The sequence below is a fragment of the Talpa europaea genome (genome assembly GCF_964194135.1).
Source record: "Talpa europaea genome assembly, chromosome: 5".
NCBI classification, from domain to species: Eukaryota; Metazoa; Chordata; class Mammalia; order Eulipotyphla; family Talpidae; genus Talpa; species Talpa europaea.
In genome coordinates, this window is record NC_140071.1 from 32,522,330 (window position 1) to 32,538,509 (window position 16,180).

The window sequence follows — 16,180 nt, forward strand, 5'->3', positions numbered from 1 at the left end:
CTTCTGACTGTACCCAGTGCTTGTATAAATAAATAAATAAATCTTTAAAAAAAAAAAAAAGAATGAATGAATGGCCACTTGGAAATATTTTAGCTTCATAGCTAGTGCTTCTAACAGTATTTTGGTGGACTAATACTATCTGATGTTTAAGATATTAGGAAACACTCAACCGCTGCGCCACCAGGGGAGGCCCAAGATATTAGGAAACAAGATCTTTACATACCAGGTATGTCTCTATCCCTTCTTTATGCACATGGAATTCAGTGCACATGAATTAAAATAACAGAAAAAAAAAGAACAGCTTGTTTACCTTCATCTCTTCTAATCTATAATCAGGAGGAATTGTTTCTTCCTTTTCTCCAAGCTTTTCACGATCCTCCTCTTTGGCTTTTTCCTGAATAAAGATTGTACCATTTCCATTAATACAGCTTTTCCCCATGTCCAAGTAGCTAAATTTGGTGCAAATAAATCATCACTAGGTTAAAACATACACGTGACTATATGTGTGGGGTTCCTACATCTACCTGATCTTTAACAGTGTGTCCAGCTGAGAGGCTCAGAAGTCAGCTGGGCTTGGGCAGTTCTGAGGCTCGTAGGTAGCTGCCACTTCTGAGTCCTCAGCAGGAGGAACACAGGTGAACAAGGTAAGATTCAGGACTCTGATATATACTTGCTGTACACCCACTGCTGAGTTTAAACATGTGTGGCCACTCAAGTTTAGCTTAATAAGAGGAAGCCAGCTGGTTGCATGCTGTGGAAAATACCTATATGTAAAAGTGACTACCTGAACTAGGCCAATGAGCGTGACCCATGATAGTTACTTTCCAAAAGTTTCTGAGCTGCCATTACCTTGACTTTATCCTCCACAGGCTTTCCATCATCTGGATCTGCTTCCCTTTTCCCCAGGCTACCAGCCAAGGCTTCCACAGCATCATTTGGCACCATGCCCTTGCGAAAGCATATTAGTGGATATATTAAATAGGTGATTCATCACTCCTTTTTGAAAGACTATATCAAACTTTGCAGAAGGGCATAGCCTTATTTCAGGCATAGATAAGAAGCACATATTATCATTTAATAATTTGAATCATCAATTAAAATCTATGTTTAAAAATGTTTTAGAAAACGTGTTAAAATTAGAGCTTTTTATATGAAATGTTAATATGTGCAACTTATATATTACAAAATCTAACCCAGTGTTTTGGTTTCAAAATCAAAAAAGCAATAGAATGGATATACCACAGAGAAGCTGAAAGCTAGGACAGAACAAAATGATCTGCAGGGTGATGGTTCTGGAGCTGGCACAGGAAGATTTTCAGAAAAGCCCAGGAGATGACATTTTTCCTCATGCATTGTGAAACAGTCTAGTCTGCCCTGCAGATTTAGCGGCTCCTGCGGCTGGTTCTCTTTGAGGTTTCTACTGGTCAAAGCGGCTTTGCTGGTTCAGGGGGCTGCCTGTCACTGACTAACCTGTGTGACTACCTGTGTCTGGCTGATCAAAATGAAATGGCATGAAGGGGAAATAAAGGAAAAACTATGGTGAGACTAACAGAACTAAATCTGACTTTTTCCAAAACACAGATCACGATCCATCTTCTAGTGGCTCACAAACAATTTAATAGTTCATGGCCAAGGCTTAATTTGTTTAATGAAAGAATAGATTACAGAATGAATTATATATAAGAACTATAAGTACCATTCATGAACTGTTATTTCTATGTATGGACATTAAGTTTTCTATTGTTGGTTTGTCAAAAGCGTGAAAGCCCCTGAATTAGTCTTAAAGTATATACTTATGATCAAAGCCTATGACCTCACATTGAGTATATATTGGAATTTTAGAATCAAAGTGTCTGTTTTATATGGCTCAGATATCATGCCAGAAACAAAAAGTTTTTTTCTGCCTCTCCATACTGTAAAAGGAAACTGAGGACAGGGAACTGTGTGGGAAGTGATTTATCACCATCTAGTGGTTGGACATGGCATAGATTTTATTCTTGGGAGCAACAGAAATCCCTGATGTATCTAAACTGCTTGGGATTATATCTAAAGTGAAAGAGTTACAGCATTCCCCAAGCCTTACCCAAACACTCTAAATTGCTAAAAGATCTGAGGGAGCTGCTCACACTTTATTTCTGTTTTCTCCTACTCTCTGCTGTAAAACCTTTGGAAGCCACTGTTCCCCAAACCTGTGCCCTTTGGCTTCCAAGTAAGTGAAACAGAGTTAGAAACCTAGGAGAAACAGCTATCTTAAGAACTAAGGAATCAGAATTGAATAAAACAACAACAAAGTACCTAGAAATAAACTTAAGGGAGATGAAAGATGTATACAACAAAAACTAAAAGACATTGTTAAAAAAAAATAGAAGATGACACAAAGTAACGGAAAAATAACCTGTACCCATGGATTTTGAGAACATTGTTAAAATGACTGTCTAACCCAAAGTAATATACATTCAATGCAATCCCTATCAAAATTGCTAATGGAATTCTTCTGTAATTAGTATGGATCCACAAAAGATCACAAAGAGCTAAGGCAACACTGACAAAGAGAGGAAAAATGGTGTTACACTTCCAGACTTCAAGCTATACTACAAAGCCACAGTAAGAAAAACCATGTTATTAGAATAAAAGTAGGCACACACAGATCAATGAAATAGAACTGGGAGTCCTGAAAAACCCAACCTTACATGGGCAGTTAATATAGGACTCAGGGGCCAAGCACACACTCTAGAGAAAGGAAAGTCTCCTCAATAAATGGGACTGGGAAGGGCCTCCCCTGGTGGCACAGGCGGTTGAGCGCTGTGCTGTGAAGCTGTCCAGTCTCTGCAGCACCGATTTGATCCCGGCCGTCCCACAAGGCGTGGCAGACCTCTCCTGTCTGCCCCCCTGCTCTCCTCAGCAGTGTATTTCAGTCAGTCTGCCTGTTCTGTTCCCCCTCTGTCTCTGGTGAATTCTCTCACCCTCCCGCACATCTGGCCTGTACCCCAGTTCTTGTATGAATAAATAAATCTTAAAAAAAAAAAATAAATGGGACTGGGAAAATTGGAGAGCCACATACAGAAGAATGAAGGCAGAACATTATCTCACACCCCACACAAAAATGAACTCAAAATAGACTAAAGACTTGAATGTTAGACCTAATGCCATTAAAATACATAACATAGGCAAATACTCCATGCTATCAGCTTCAGTGATGTCTTTGGGGACTTGACTGCAATGGCAAGGGAAACAAAGGAAAAATAAGCAAAAGGGATTACATTAAACAAAAGGGACTGTATCAAACTAAAAAGCTCCTGAACAGCAAATTATCATTAAAATGAAAACACACCCTACTAAAAGAAAGTATTTGCACATCATACATCTAACATGAGAGCAGTAGCCAAGCCTTATAAAGAATTCATACAATTCAACAAGATGACAAATAGCCTGATCATAAATTGGGCAGAAGGCCTCAATAAACACTTCTCCAAAGACAAGCTACAGATGGCCAGCAAGCACATGAAAAAGTGCTATTCATCACTTATTATCAGGGAAATGCAAATCAAAATCACAATGAGCTATCATCTTATATCTGTGAGAATAAAAAAGAGACCAGAAACAAGTGTTGGATAAGGTGTGGAGAAAAAGGAACCCTCGTACACTGTGGGTAGGAAAAGTAAATCGGTGCAACCATTTTGAAGAACAGTATAGAAGTTTCTTAAAATATTAAAAATAGATCTACCATATAAATGATCCAGCAATTCCACTTTCAGGTATCTTTCCAGAGAATATAAAAACACAAATTTGAAAAGATATATATACATTCCTGTATTCACTGCAGCACTATTTATACTAGCCAAGTTATGGAAACAACCAAAGTGTCCAATGAGGGATAACAGAACAGAGAAGATGTGATATATATACAAGGTGGGACAGTACCCATGAACAAATAAAGATGAATGGTGCATTGTAACATGGGTGGAATTGAAAGGAATGCTAGGCAAAATAAATCAAAAGAAAAAAATACCAGATGATTTTATTCATATGTAGAATGTAAAGAAACAAAGCAAAGGAACTGACTAAATGAAACCAAAACCAACATTTGGAATCTGACTGCAGAACTGAAGCTACCAGACAGGGAGGGGGACACAAGGGGAGCAAAGCTAAGAGGGGCCCAGCGTACTGTGGAGGACTGAGTGCTTTGGCAGTGGTCATGATATGGTAACATTCATGGAAAGGTGTAAGTCTAAAATCCCAAAACATATAGTGATGTAAACAATTTTAAAAAAGAAAACACTTAAGGAATCAGGAAATAGGACTAAGAATTCAATCTTCTATTTAGTCAAATTTAGAACAAATCTGAATTTGTTGCAAAATCAGAATTGGAAGTCAGGTCTCTGGATTTCCTCAATAAACTGTTTTTTAAACATAATCAAGAAGCACACAATGCACTCACACATGTTCTTCCTCCAGTCTTTTTGTTTCCTTTTACTAATTCAAGACTTTTTTGAGGCCTCTGACCTTTATCACACTCCAACTCTTGCTGGCTTCCAAGAGTGTCGCAATCCCAGAAATGCCAACTAACCTCAGTGATGGTAATCCAGGCAACTGTGTCAACCAGACTTGTGGAGAAGAGGCCCAGAGAAGGAGGACAGAGAATAAAAAACCAAGAGCTTTTTTTTCTTCCTGTCCACTAAAAATCCACTGCTTGACTCTATTGTCAGAATAAAATTGGAAAGGAAATGAGTCTTCTAAAGTCACACCAGGCAGGAGGTAGATGGCACATATTTAGATCACTAGAGTTCTGCCCTGGAATGCTGCTATTGTTATTTTGATTCCAATCACTGTTCTGTTCTCCAGTCTCATCCTAGATTCTCTCTTTCTCTCCTGTTCCTTACCTGTTGGCCTACGTTGATTCCTATGCTGATTCCCAGTGTAAATGAAGCCTGAGGTCTCAAAAAAGGAGGACGGTGAAGTCCTGGTTAAGGCAGAAGGGGATATGAATTTGGCACCAAGGAATTTCTTGGGGGGAAGCAACCACTTTGGGCCCCCCCAAGATACCTGTCTATAATTTCTTCAAGGACTCCATTCTCCCCAAGATACCGGTCTGTAACTTTTTTCAAGGGCCCCATTAACATATCCCAAGTACACCAGACTTCACTTTTTTCTGCTGGCCCGTCCTTGGCTCTCTGGTATCCCCAGAAATCAGTCCTAGTCCCACCCCTTGGTGTGCTTCTGCCCTCAAACTGCAGGCCTCTCCCAATTCTCCCTGGGAAATGATGTTCCCTCTGCTCTTTTTATTCAACACATATGAGAATGACCAAATTGAGATCTGGCTATATCCATACTCAACCTGATGGTAGCTGAGTGCAGGCCAAATCTTTGATATGAACTGCAGCTCTGAAAGGTCAAAAGGCTTATTCAAGATCAACTCAAAACTTCATTTCCTTCATCTATAATAGAGATGGTTAGAAAAGACTTTAGAGTAGAAATCTAATGAGAAGGCACTGTCAAGCATCTAGAACAGTTAGTTATTCAGAGCCCAGATCCACTAAGTCTGCAGAAACATAATTCCATCAGATGTTATTCTTGAAGATTCTAGCAGATGATGGAAACAAAACTCACTGAGTTCAAAAGGAAACAAAATTGAATGCTTTAAATATCACACTTCACACAAATATAACAAAGAGAAACAAGCAATGAAGAGGGCAAGGGAAAGGAATTGAGTTGACCTATCCTCCCTTTACTGACATGAGGCTATTTGTGAAACTCCAAATAGGCTAGAGATGCAGAGACGTGAAAAAGCATGGTTACCCACAGTAGCTCAAATACTAGAAAGAACTCCAGAAGGTAAAAGAAAAACAGATTGTAGCAGTTTAATTCTAAATCTAGCCTGATTTTCTAACATACACCTGAAGCCCGAAGAGCAAAAGATACTAAACCCACATAAGATTTTATTTGACAGAATAAAATAATATGACTGTAATACACAGAAGGAAATGCAAGGACCAAGACATTACTTTCAAGACAATTCCCAATGCCCAGAGGATTGCTCACCATCACAGCTGGTTTGGGGGGTGCCGACTGTACACTACAAAGAGAGGTCCGAGGCACAGCCTCTTCCAGAGGAGTTGGGGTAGTGGCCTGAGCTTCCTGCGGAAAGAGGTAGGTATGTTGACGAACTTTTAGAAATACCTGGTTAGTAAGACTGAACAATGAACCAATCAATAATATACTCTGCTATTATTATATGCTATGAGCATGATTTTTCTCAGGTAGCTAAGGATTGCTGAGTAGTAAATAACTGAAGGCTGGTTAAAACTCTTCTACTATTATTTAAACTTGGTTTTATTTTTTATCTTAGGAAGTTTATTTAACTTGACTGAGACTCAGTTTCTGCATCTGTAAGATAACAGCACCTACATCTAAAGGGTTAACATGGAGTTTAATGGAATAAAACATGAAGTGTTCTGATTAGTAACTGAGAACAGAGCAAAGATAAATTTTGGCAATGAGTAGTACTATTTACATTATTTACTTGTCATAATACATAATAACAAATCTATTACATAATGTAATGCATTTTATATAATGTAATGCATTTTATATAACTACATTACATAATGTAATGCATTTTATATAACTACATTATTTTTATATATCTAACAGCTCCTTGTAAATTGTAAATAGCTCTATACAAATGCAAGGTGATCCCAGGAGTTCTCAAAGTGTGGTCCCTGGACCGGCAACCAGCATTACCAGCAACTTATTAGACATATACATTCTTCGACTCCTACTCCAACAGACTAAATCAGATATTCTGAGGGTGAGGCCCAGCAAACCCTCCAGGTATGCTGATGTGTGCTACAGTCTGAATATTACTGTACTATCTTCTTTTGTCACAAGAGTAAAATTTCAAACAAATTATTTTTAATCTAGGTGTTCACAGAATCTTATCCTACCATGCAAGTTGTTCCATAAATGATCATGATTAGGGTATGAAGTCTTCAAAGAATTTACTATCTGCTTAATACCACGTAAAATGGTAGAGATGAACAAGTACCACAGTTAAAAACCCTGTTTGTAAATAAAGCCTTAAAGGGGGATGGCAATGCCCAGCATGTTATATTCTGCTCAACAAGGATTGGAAGGGTCGTAAGGTTAGGGAGAAGGAGAACATAAAGGAGGTCATATTTTAGCAGAGACTTCAAGGGATGACTAAGGTTTTAGTGGCTCTAGAATTAGGAGGGACAGACTGAGAGAAGCCACGCAGCCACAGAGAGCATTTACTATCACAGCTTAGTGACTTGGGACACATCTTGGTAGGAAAGGAAGAGGCCAGAACACATTAGCAAGGGCTTTAGAAAGAAGTTCCTGAGGATTGAAGCAGGATAATGATGTGACGACAAGCAAACTTAAGAATGCTGGGAGGCACAGAATGGACGGGAAGGCGACTAAGGCAGAGGCCACCGCCATCTGAGGTGAGGTATGTTGACAGCTTGAACCAGGTCAGTGACAGAAGCAGGAAGAGAAGGCATGGGTGTGAATGTTTTCCTAAAGGAATAATTACAGGAGTCAAGATGCAAGAATATCCATGTTCAGCTTGAGAAAAGGAAGCACATCCAGAAAAAGGCAAGACAAAAAAAAAAAAACCAGAATGGAAAAAATACATGGCATATGAGGCCTTATATCAACTGCTTCACGCTAAAATGGTTTTGGGCTCACTTTATAAAGTTATTCAAAACTACAGATTTTTCAGAAACATACTTTTGCTTTTTCAGTTGGCTTAGACTGCTTCTTTTTACGTTTTGAGTCAAAGTCTTCTGAAAGTTCATCAATTAGCTCTGATTCAGACAGGGGCTGTAAATAAACATTTATATTATGAAGTAACAAATCATACTTTGTTCAGAAAAGAAAGTTTTCATAGGTTATTTTTCTCTGGTTAACACATATTAGGTCATATTTTAAGCTCTAAAATCCAAGATTAACTTACACAGGCATATTTTTCGTTTATCAGTGTAAGACAGATCATGCAGCAAATAAGGAACGCATTTCAGTACCAAAAAATATCAACAGTTTATACAGTCAAGTCTTCTTGACATTTTAATATCAAAAGAGGCTTTTTTAAAAATAAAATTTCCTGGTCCTTCCAGTGAGGATCAGTGCATTTTCTTTATTATGTGATTTTTTTTTTTCCTACTTCTTTAAGTCAGAGGAAGCAGACCATCTACTCCTTTCCGATGACTTTGTGCATTTTGGCAGAAAAATTCCACTAGTCCTAGTTCTGTCAGGTAAAGTGACATGTGTTTGGGCCTACAGAGATTTGACTGATCACAGTAATTAATCTATGACTGAATGGCAAGTGATTCAGATGCTGTCTCAAGTGGACAGCCTGAGCTCTCAGTTCTGGTCTTTCTCTTCTCTATATGTATGACGTTGAGCTACTTAGATTTAACGCATCTGCTCACTTTCCTCACCTGTAAAATGGGAATAATAAACATTTTCCTCATGCAGTGAAGACTCAAAAAAGATAACATACAAAAAAGCACCTAGTGGCAGTGTCCAGCATAAATGCTGTTGCATTACATTATGATATGTAATTATGCTGGTTGAAACAAACTTAAGGTAGCACAGAATCATGAAAGTATTTGATGCTAGAATTAGGATAAAAACACTAAGTGCTAGTAATCTAAAGACCATTTTAACATCAGCTTCTAACAGTCAATGAAAATCACCTAGAAAATTATAATAGTTTAGTTATAATTCATGAGAGGAAAATGATCATCAAAATATGTGAGAAGGAATCAGAGATGTGAGCTAAGTGTTGCTTGCACTTCTCCCCAGTAAAATCATCTGTCAAAATCATCTCAATTTACACTATTTTTTTTTTTAAGTATCAGAAAAAACTTTTTGCCTAACCTTAGACTTATCCTCGGGTTCTGGCAATAGTGGTTTTCCATCTGTATCCTGTAAATGAAATTGAAAACACTGAAAATGAAGGAGAAGATTTGCTTTTTTCCCATGAAGTTTATTTTAGGGAATTCCAAGATAGAAGAAGAGATCTTCTTTTGTTTCTTGTATTTGAACGAACCTGTGTTTCAGATTTACGTCCTATAAAGTTATCAGTGATTTGTAAAAATCGAGTACAATGTTTTCAAATATAATATACATTTACTTTTCTTTAAATTAACAAGAAAAATTCTATCAACTGGATAGGGAAATGGAATTTTTGAAAAAGTTCTTTGGCAAGAATGATACAGTTATATTAATGAAAGATTTAAAAATAAGTCTCATTTCTTCACCCCAGAGGGAAGAGATAGATATCATTCCTGTAATTCTATTTTCAGTTTTAGAATATTCCTAAAAATGACAAACTTTCCATATAAAAGCATATCGAAGAATCACAATTTTTTCCACCATGTGCTTATGTGTATTAGTTCAAAGATAAATTACAAAAATAGTCACAGGAATTAGACCACTACCCTCCCTTCAATACTGGTAAACAGTTATGCATTTATATGCACCACTCAGAAGATCTATGGTGCTTTTATCCATTTATCAGTTAGAGAAAAAAATTCTTACCAAATTGTTCCTTCTGCTTTAAGGTTAAGGATATATGTCAAGCATGTTAGTAGTTGAAAGCACATGAATTTGTGGAAATTTTAAGGACCAGTCACTATTTAGGAAACCATCCCTTATAGGGTTTAATGGCAGAGAGCAGAGAAGAGAGAGTTCAGGGGTTTCAATGAAACACACTGCAAAGGTGAGAAGTGTGTGTTGTTAGTTTGCACCATGGCTACACACATTCAAACATACCGTGACTGTTTTTAATCTGTACTCTGACGGGACCGTTTCATCATCCTCACCACACTTCTTTAGTTTCTCTTCTTTGGATTTTGCCTGGAAAATGGAAATGGAAAAATGTAAACAATTGGATACTACTTGTAAAATAAGACAAGACCACTTGATGTACTTCATGGGTGTTGTAGAGGACAGCCAAGCAGATAAAAGTGTCTGGAAGGGCTTCATTAAACTACAAAGCACAATACCCTGGTGAGCGCCTGTGAGGGATGCAGACAAAAGTAACACAACCAGGCATCCCTGGGAGGTGTCCCACTCCACTCCCACTGCTCCCTGACACTGGGAAGTCAATCTTTCATTGGTTCAGTTGCCTCGGCTCTAAAATGCGGCCACTAATAAACCTTACGTGAGCCACTGACTTATTAAGCTCCCTGAGAAAAGTAAATTAAGCATGGAGCTGCAGTTAGTTACAATTTTAACAGGCTTCATCTCAGCAAGGCCACTATACAGAGGGGTGGACACACAACCAGTTCTCACATATGTCAAACAGTTCAGAAATAGAGAAACCATCCATTACACAACTTGGCTGATCAATGAAGACTTAAAAGAATCCTTATAATTTCATGTGGAGGATTAAGAAATAAAACAAACAAGGGAAAAAACTCTTGGACTGTAAGCATAAACTTTTGTTCATCAGAAGAAGGGAGAGGGAGTGGGTGAATTGGGTGATGGGGATCATCTGGATGGTGGAAAATGTAAACTAGACTTTGATGGCACACATTTTATATATATAGAGAGAGCTGTCAAATTATAATGCTGTACACCTAAAACCTACATAATGTTATAAACCAAGGTTATGTCAATAAAAAACAAAGGGCTCCCATCAATAAACCAGATGTCACTGGATTACTGAACCATTACCAACCCAAAGCGTCTAAAACATAATATTTGCATTTTAAACCAGTGGTGAGTAATTTAAATTCCTTAATTTGTAATAATTTGTACCCCTATCATGCATAGATTTAAATCACAAATACATGGAACACAGGTGGGGGTGGGGGGAACTTAACCCATCCCAGCTCACACCCCTGCTCCATCTATCGCTCAGCCTAAAATTGTAGTTCTCCATTGAAAGACTGGTTAGCTTACTGATTAATCAGCACTTGGCTAGGCTTTGGAATTAGCTTTATTGTTCTAGAGGATAACAACTCTTGTTAAGAAGGCTATCTTTAAAAATATTTCCAGTTTTAGTCTATTGCAGCACATGCAGTATGCTCTACTATTTAGTGATAGTCTCCAATACAGAGATTTGTGGGCCCTCCACCTACCAAACGACCTCCCTGAAGGGGCAGGGCCCCTGTCAATAAGACTGTCCTCTCCACCGCAGTGAGAGCTACATGCACAGCAAGATCCTCCCTCTTTCTTCTTGATCTTTATTTTCTTTACATGCCTGCGATGTGGTTTGCATACCATAGGCACTGAGAACAAATTAGCAATGGAACTGAAATAGCACCGGAACAGTAGCTACACATGAAAACGGGAAATTTAGAATAATTTACAATCACTATAGAAAATTTATTTTACATTTTACTACATTATGAGAATAATAAGGGGGGTAGACTTTTTCTCTGAAGCACTGAAAAGATGTTGAAGACTTCCTCAGAGAGCTCTCTAGTGTGGAATGTGCCAGAGGGGCAGTGGCCTCTATGGCATCTCAACCTTTATGAGCCTACTCACAACATCACTTTCCAGGGGGTGATGAAATCACCATCCGGCACTACACATTCAGTTTAAGAATCTCGAGGACTGAAGGATATTCCCAGGAAACACACTTTATACATGATTAAGAAGTGTGAGTAGAAAGAAGAGTTCTTTTTGTTCAAAATTTATGAGTTCTCTCCTATGCCAAGGTTTTCTAGAGGAAACTCAATACATTCCTCTGCATCCCAAAGCTAGTTACCCAAACTGCTTTATAATTTTATGTCACTTTTTTTTTAACGTCTACTTACATTTGGTTTTAGTCACTCTAATAAAAACTTTTTATCCCCCTTGGATTTATATTGTTTCCCCCCTCCAGATTATTGTCTTATGAAAATACTCTCAGGATCTATAAAATGCTGAAGCAAAAGTGCAGTCGGTTCCCCACCAGCAGTCCTCTGCGGTGGCACCACACTCCAGTGTGGTCTCCATTTTCCCCCAGGGTTCTCCCAAGACCACCCTTTCCCCAGACACAGCTTCTCACTGGCTGCTCTGAGTAACATGCACTTTGCATGGTGATTTAATCAGTCTCACAATACATTACTTGGTCCTGGAGGACAAGGACTGCTTCTCCTGCTCCCGTGTGTTCACCTTCACAAAGCTTGTTATGCCACACCATGCTTGGGGAGCCCTCTAAGAAAGTCGAAGATAGAAACTGGCCCATTTGGGACTAGAGCAGTCCCAGACTCAGGCAGAGCTGCTGTGAGTCAGGGAGACTCACCTTCCCCAGTGACTCAGAAGAGGAAGTGACAACGCAGGCAGGAGCATTGTGACAGCGTCACCTAGCAGCCCCTGCCCTGAGCAGAAAGGATGGTGTGATCCTGGGGGCCTTGGGCTGCTCTCCCATGGCCTCACTACATTGTCTTTTTTTTGAGAATGCCCAACATCCCCCACCGCCAACCCCAACTCTCTCCCCTCCTTCCTTTTTTCCCCCAGAGGACTCAAATGAAAACTTCTACAAAAATTCTGATTTAATATTAAAACTCTCCTACACCACATACAGTTGTGGTAAAGCTCAGGCCTGCTAAGACCTTGGCGTGAGTAGGATAAACACTCCACAGGGCAGGAGTTCCAGTTATGGAGTTGCTACTGGATTTTATTCTCATTTTAGACAAATTTTCTCTATTATTCCCCATAGGTACACAAAGGTGGCTCTCTCCACCCCATCTACAGCCCATCTCCCTTTTACCTATCAGGAGACATGCCCAGTACTCTTCAGAAAATACAAATTTCCAATTTTCAGGGGAGCAAACAAACCTATTTCTTACCAGGCCACTCCCTCATTTTATCTGCTGTAGTCAGGGGTCATTTAAGTGTTGGCAAAGGAGATTAGTGTTTAAATATTAAAATTCTAGATGATTTATGAGACAAACACTCAAATATCCTTCTTGGTTACTAACTCCTCAGCAATAAAGATTTAAATTAACTAGAATTAGAAGGGAAGGCAGAATGAAGAGTATTTTCAATCACCGATATAATAAAAACTGCAGAAGAATTCTAAACAAGCATGATACATTTAGTTTCAGAAGCTGCAGACTAACAGGCTCGTATGAGAACTCCAAGGGCAGTACCTCATCGACTTCCTTAATGGAGCTGAGGTCCAGCTCGGGTTCCGACTTCCGGCTGCCCAGGGATGCCGACAGAGCCTCCAGCGCTTGATCGCTCATCGCATTCTGGAGAAAAGGAAAAAATTCTATACAATAAAGAAGAATATCCCCTTAGCCTGAACAGTCCACCCACTTCTTCATGAAGTAAGAATTTCAAATATATATGGTGAATCATGGATTGATGAACTTTAGAAAGACAATGAAAGAATTAAAGAGAACAAAAAAAGAACTTACCAGTGAGTGAATGTGTAGACAAGTTTCCACAGTACCTGTGCTCCCAGGGATGCACTTCACCCCTTATCTAATAAACTAGAAGTATAACTATAATTTTATAAAATACTCTTATCAAAATAAAAGCTGCAAGATGTAAACTTCCACTAAAGACTGTCTTTTTCCAAAAAAGAGTTTCTAAAAATGACTCTGACAACCCTGTTCTTTTACAAATCATCCAAACCAGGAAACAAGGAAAGCTGAAGTGGCTCTTGTCTGGAGGCACAATGGCTGGTGGCTGCAGGACTCCCACTCTCAGGGGTGTGGCAGCTCAGTGCTCCCACAGCCGGCCAGATAAAAATAAACTGTGTGCTCCAGGAGGGGAGAGGCAGAGCAGCTCCAACAGAAATTGCTTACTGAGTCATTATCTCGATCGTCTGCAGATGGGATGTGCTTTTCATCCAGCCCAGGGCTGGAGGACCACTGCTCAGGATTCGGAGAATTAAGTGAGTGGACTGTGGGTCAAAGAGGGGGATAGACAGAGCCACAATGACACCCCTCTAAGTGAGTAACGGGGCCCAGACTTCTTAAGAAAATCAAGTAGAAGATTTAATGTTCTAAGTGCAATTCTTTTGGGACTCTGCCTTTCTGTGTATTGTGATATTGTTTTATAACCAAGGAGTCAATGATGAAATCAATAGCAACTATTTAAAGAAACAGAGAAAGCCTGGAGATGACCAGTGGAAGGTTGATTGGTTTCAATATCCCAGAGGCCCCAAGAGATAAGGCACTAAAGGGATTCTCTGGAATCAGGTAGATCAGGCTCAGGAGAGCCACTGCTATCAGGATAGCTTAGTTATTTTCAAAAAAGAAAGCATGGATACCTTCTCCACCTTTCTTTTCTTCTCATGGGGTGGAGCAGCACTTTTGATGACACTGACTGACTGAGCTTTTAAGACCTCTCCTGTAGATTTCTGCAACAAAAGATGCAAATGATTAAATTTAGAGAGAAAGAAAATGTAATTAAATAATTGGAACCAAAAAGTTGTGATTATAAAGTTGGAGGTGATTTTTAATAAGTTTTCCATAACTACATTGCAAACTATACCTCTTTCAGGTAAAGGACCTATACAAAGAAAACTATAAAACATTGTTAAAAGAAATAGAAGAAGACAAAGAAATGGAAAGACATCCCCTGCTCATGGATTGGAAGAATAAACATTATTAAAATGGCCATCCTGGGCCTCCCCGGTGGCGCAGCGGTTGAGCGCTGGCTTGCGAAGCTGCCCGCAGCCTCTGCAGCGCTGGTTTGATCCCTGGCTGCTCCCCGGCCACCGGAGGAGGGTCCCGCATGGCGCGCAGACCTTTCCTGCGGCCCGCTGCTCCCCTCAGCAGTGTACTTCGGTCCTTCTGCCTGCTCTGCTCCCCACTCTGGCTCTGGTGAATTCTCTCACCCTCCCGTGCTTCTGACTGTACCCAGTGCATGTATAAACAAAAAACAAACAAACAAATAAATAAATAAATAAAACATGCCTCTATAAAAAAAAAAAATTCCCTTAAAAAAAAAAATGGCCATCCTACCAAAAGCAATATACAGATTCAATGCTATTCCAATAAAAATTTCAATGTCATTCTTCAAAGAAATAGAACAATTATTGATAAAATTCATATGGGATCACCAAAAACCCCAAATAGCCAAAGCAGTCCTGAAAAAAAAGGGAATGGAGGCATCACACTCCCAGACTTCAAACTATACTACAAAGCCATAATCATCAAAACTGCATGGTATTGGAACAAGAACAGACATACAGACCAATGGAATTGAATAGAAAATCCAGAAATAAACTTACAGATTTATGGTCAACTAATCTTTGACAAAGGAGCAAAGAATATGCATTGGAGCAAAGAAAGTCTGTTCAATAAATGGTGCTGGGAAAACTGGGTCACTACATGCAAAAGAATGAAGCTTGACTACTACCTAACACCATGCACAAAAACCAACTCAAAATTGATTACAGAACTAGACATAAGACCTGAAACCATAAAATACATAGATGGAAATATAGGCGAAACACTACATGATATGCACATCAAAGATCTTTACAGACAAATCACCCAAAGCAGTGATAGTGAAGGCAAAGATAAACAGCTGGGACTACATCAAATTAAAGAGCTTCTGCACAGCAAAAGAGACAATAACAAAAACAAAGAGAAACCCCACCGACTGGGAGAACATTTTTGCACCCAACACTAATGATAAAGGACTGATCACAAAAATCTACAAAGAGCTGATGAGACTCAACAAAAACAAAATAATCCAGTCAAAAAAATGGGCAGAAGAGCTAAAAAGAAACTTCTCTGAAGAGGAAATGCAAATGGCCAACAGGCATATGAAAAAATGTTCAACATCACTTGTAATCAGGGAAATGCAAATCAAAACTACCATGAGGTACCATCTTACACCAGTGAGAATGGCACATATCAAAAAAACTGGCAACAACAAATGTTGGCGAGGTTGTGGAGAAAAAGGAACTCTCCTGCACTGTTGGTAGGAGTGCAAACTGGTCCAACCACTGTGGAGAGCTGTGTGGAGATTTCTGGACCTACTAAACATAGAGCTTCCATATGATCCAGCAATTCCACTCCTAGGTATTTACCCAAAGGACACAGAAACATCAATTCCAAAGAGCACCTGCACCCCTATGTTTATAGCAGCACTATTTACAATAGCTAAGCTTTGGAAGCAACCCAAATGCCCAAAAATAGATGACTGGATCAAGAAGATGTGGTACATGTACACCATGGAATATTACTCAGCATTC

General features: G+C 39.1%; 1 protein-coding gene across 1 annotated transcript in view; it reads right to left on the reverse strand.

The window, feature by feature from the left end:
* The window catches only part of CAST (calpastatin), a gene marked incomplete at both ends in the record, with an annotated part of 111,643 nt that overhangs the window by 17,127 nt on the left and 78,336 nt on the right, over positions 1-16,180 (reverse strand). Inside the window, 8 exons of the mRNA XM_084232921.1 lie at positions 311-394; positions 850-948; positions 5,998-6,135; positions 7,750-7,842; positions 8,902-8,949; positions 9,799-9,882; positions 13,113-13,214; positions 14,243-14,332. Of these exons, the coding sequence (XP_084089047.1) occupies positions 311-394; positions 850-948; positions 5,998-6,135; positions 7,750-7,842; positions 8,902-8,949; positions 9,799-9,882; positions 13,113-13,214; positions 14,243-14,332 (738 nt within the window). The remainder of the gene's footprint in view (positions 1-310; positions 395-849; positions 949-5,997; positions 6,136-7,749; positions 7,843-8,901; positions 8,950-9,798; positions 9,883-13,112; positions 13,215-14,242; positions 14,333-16,180) is intronic.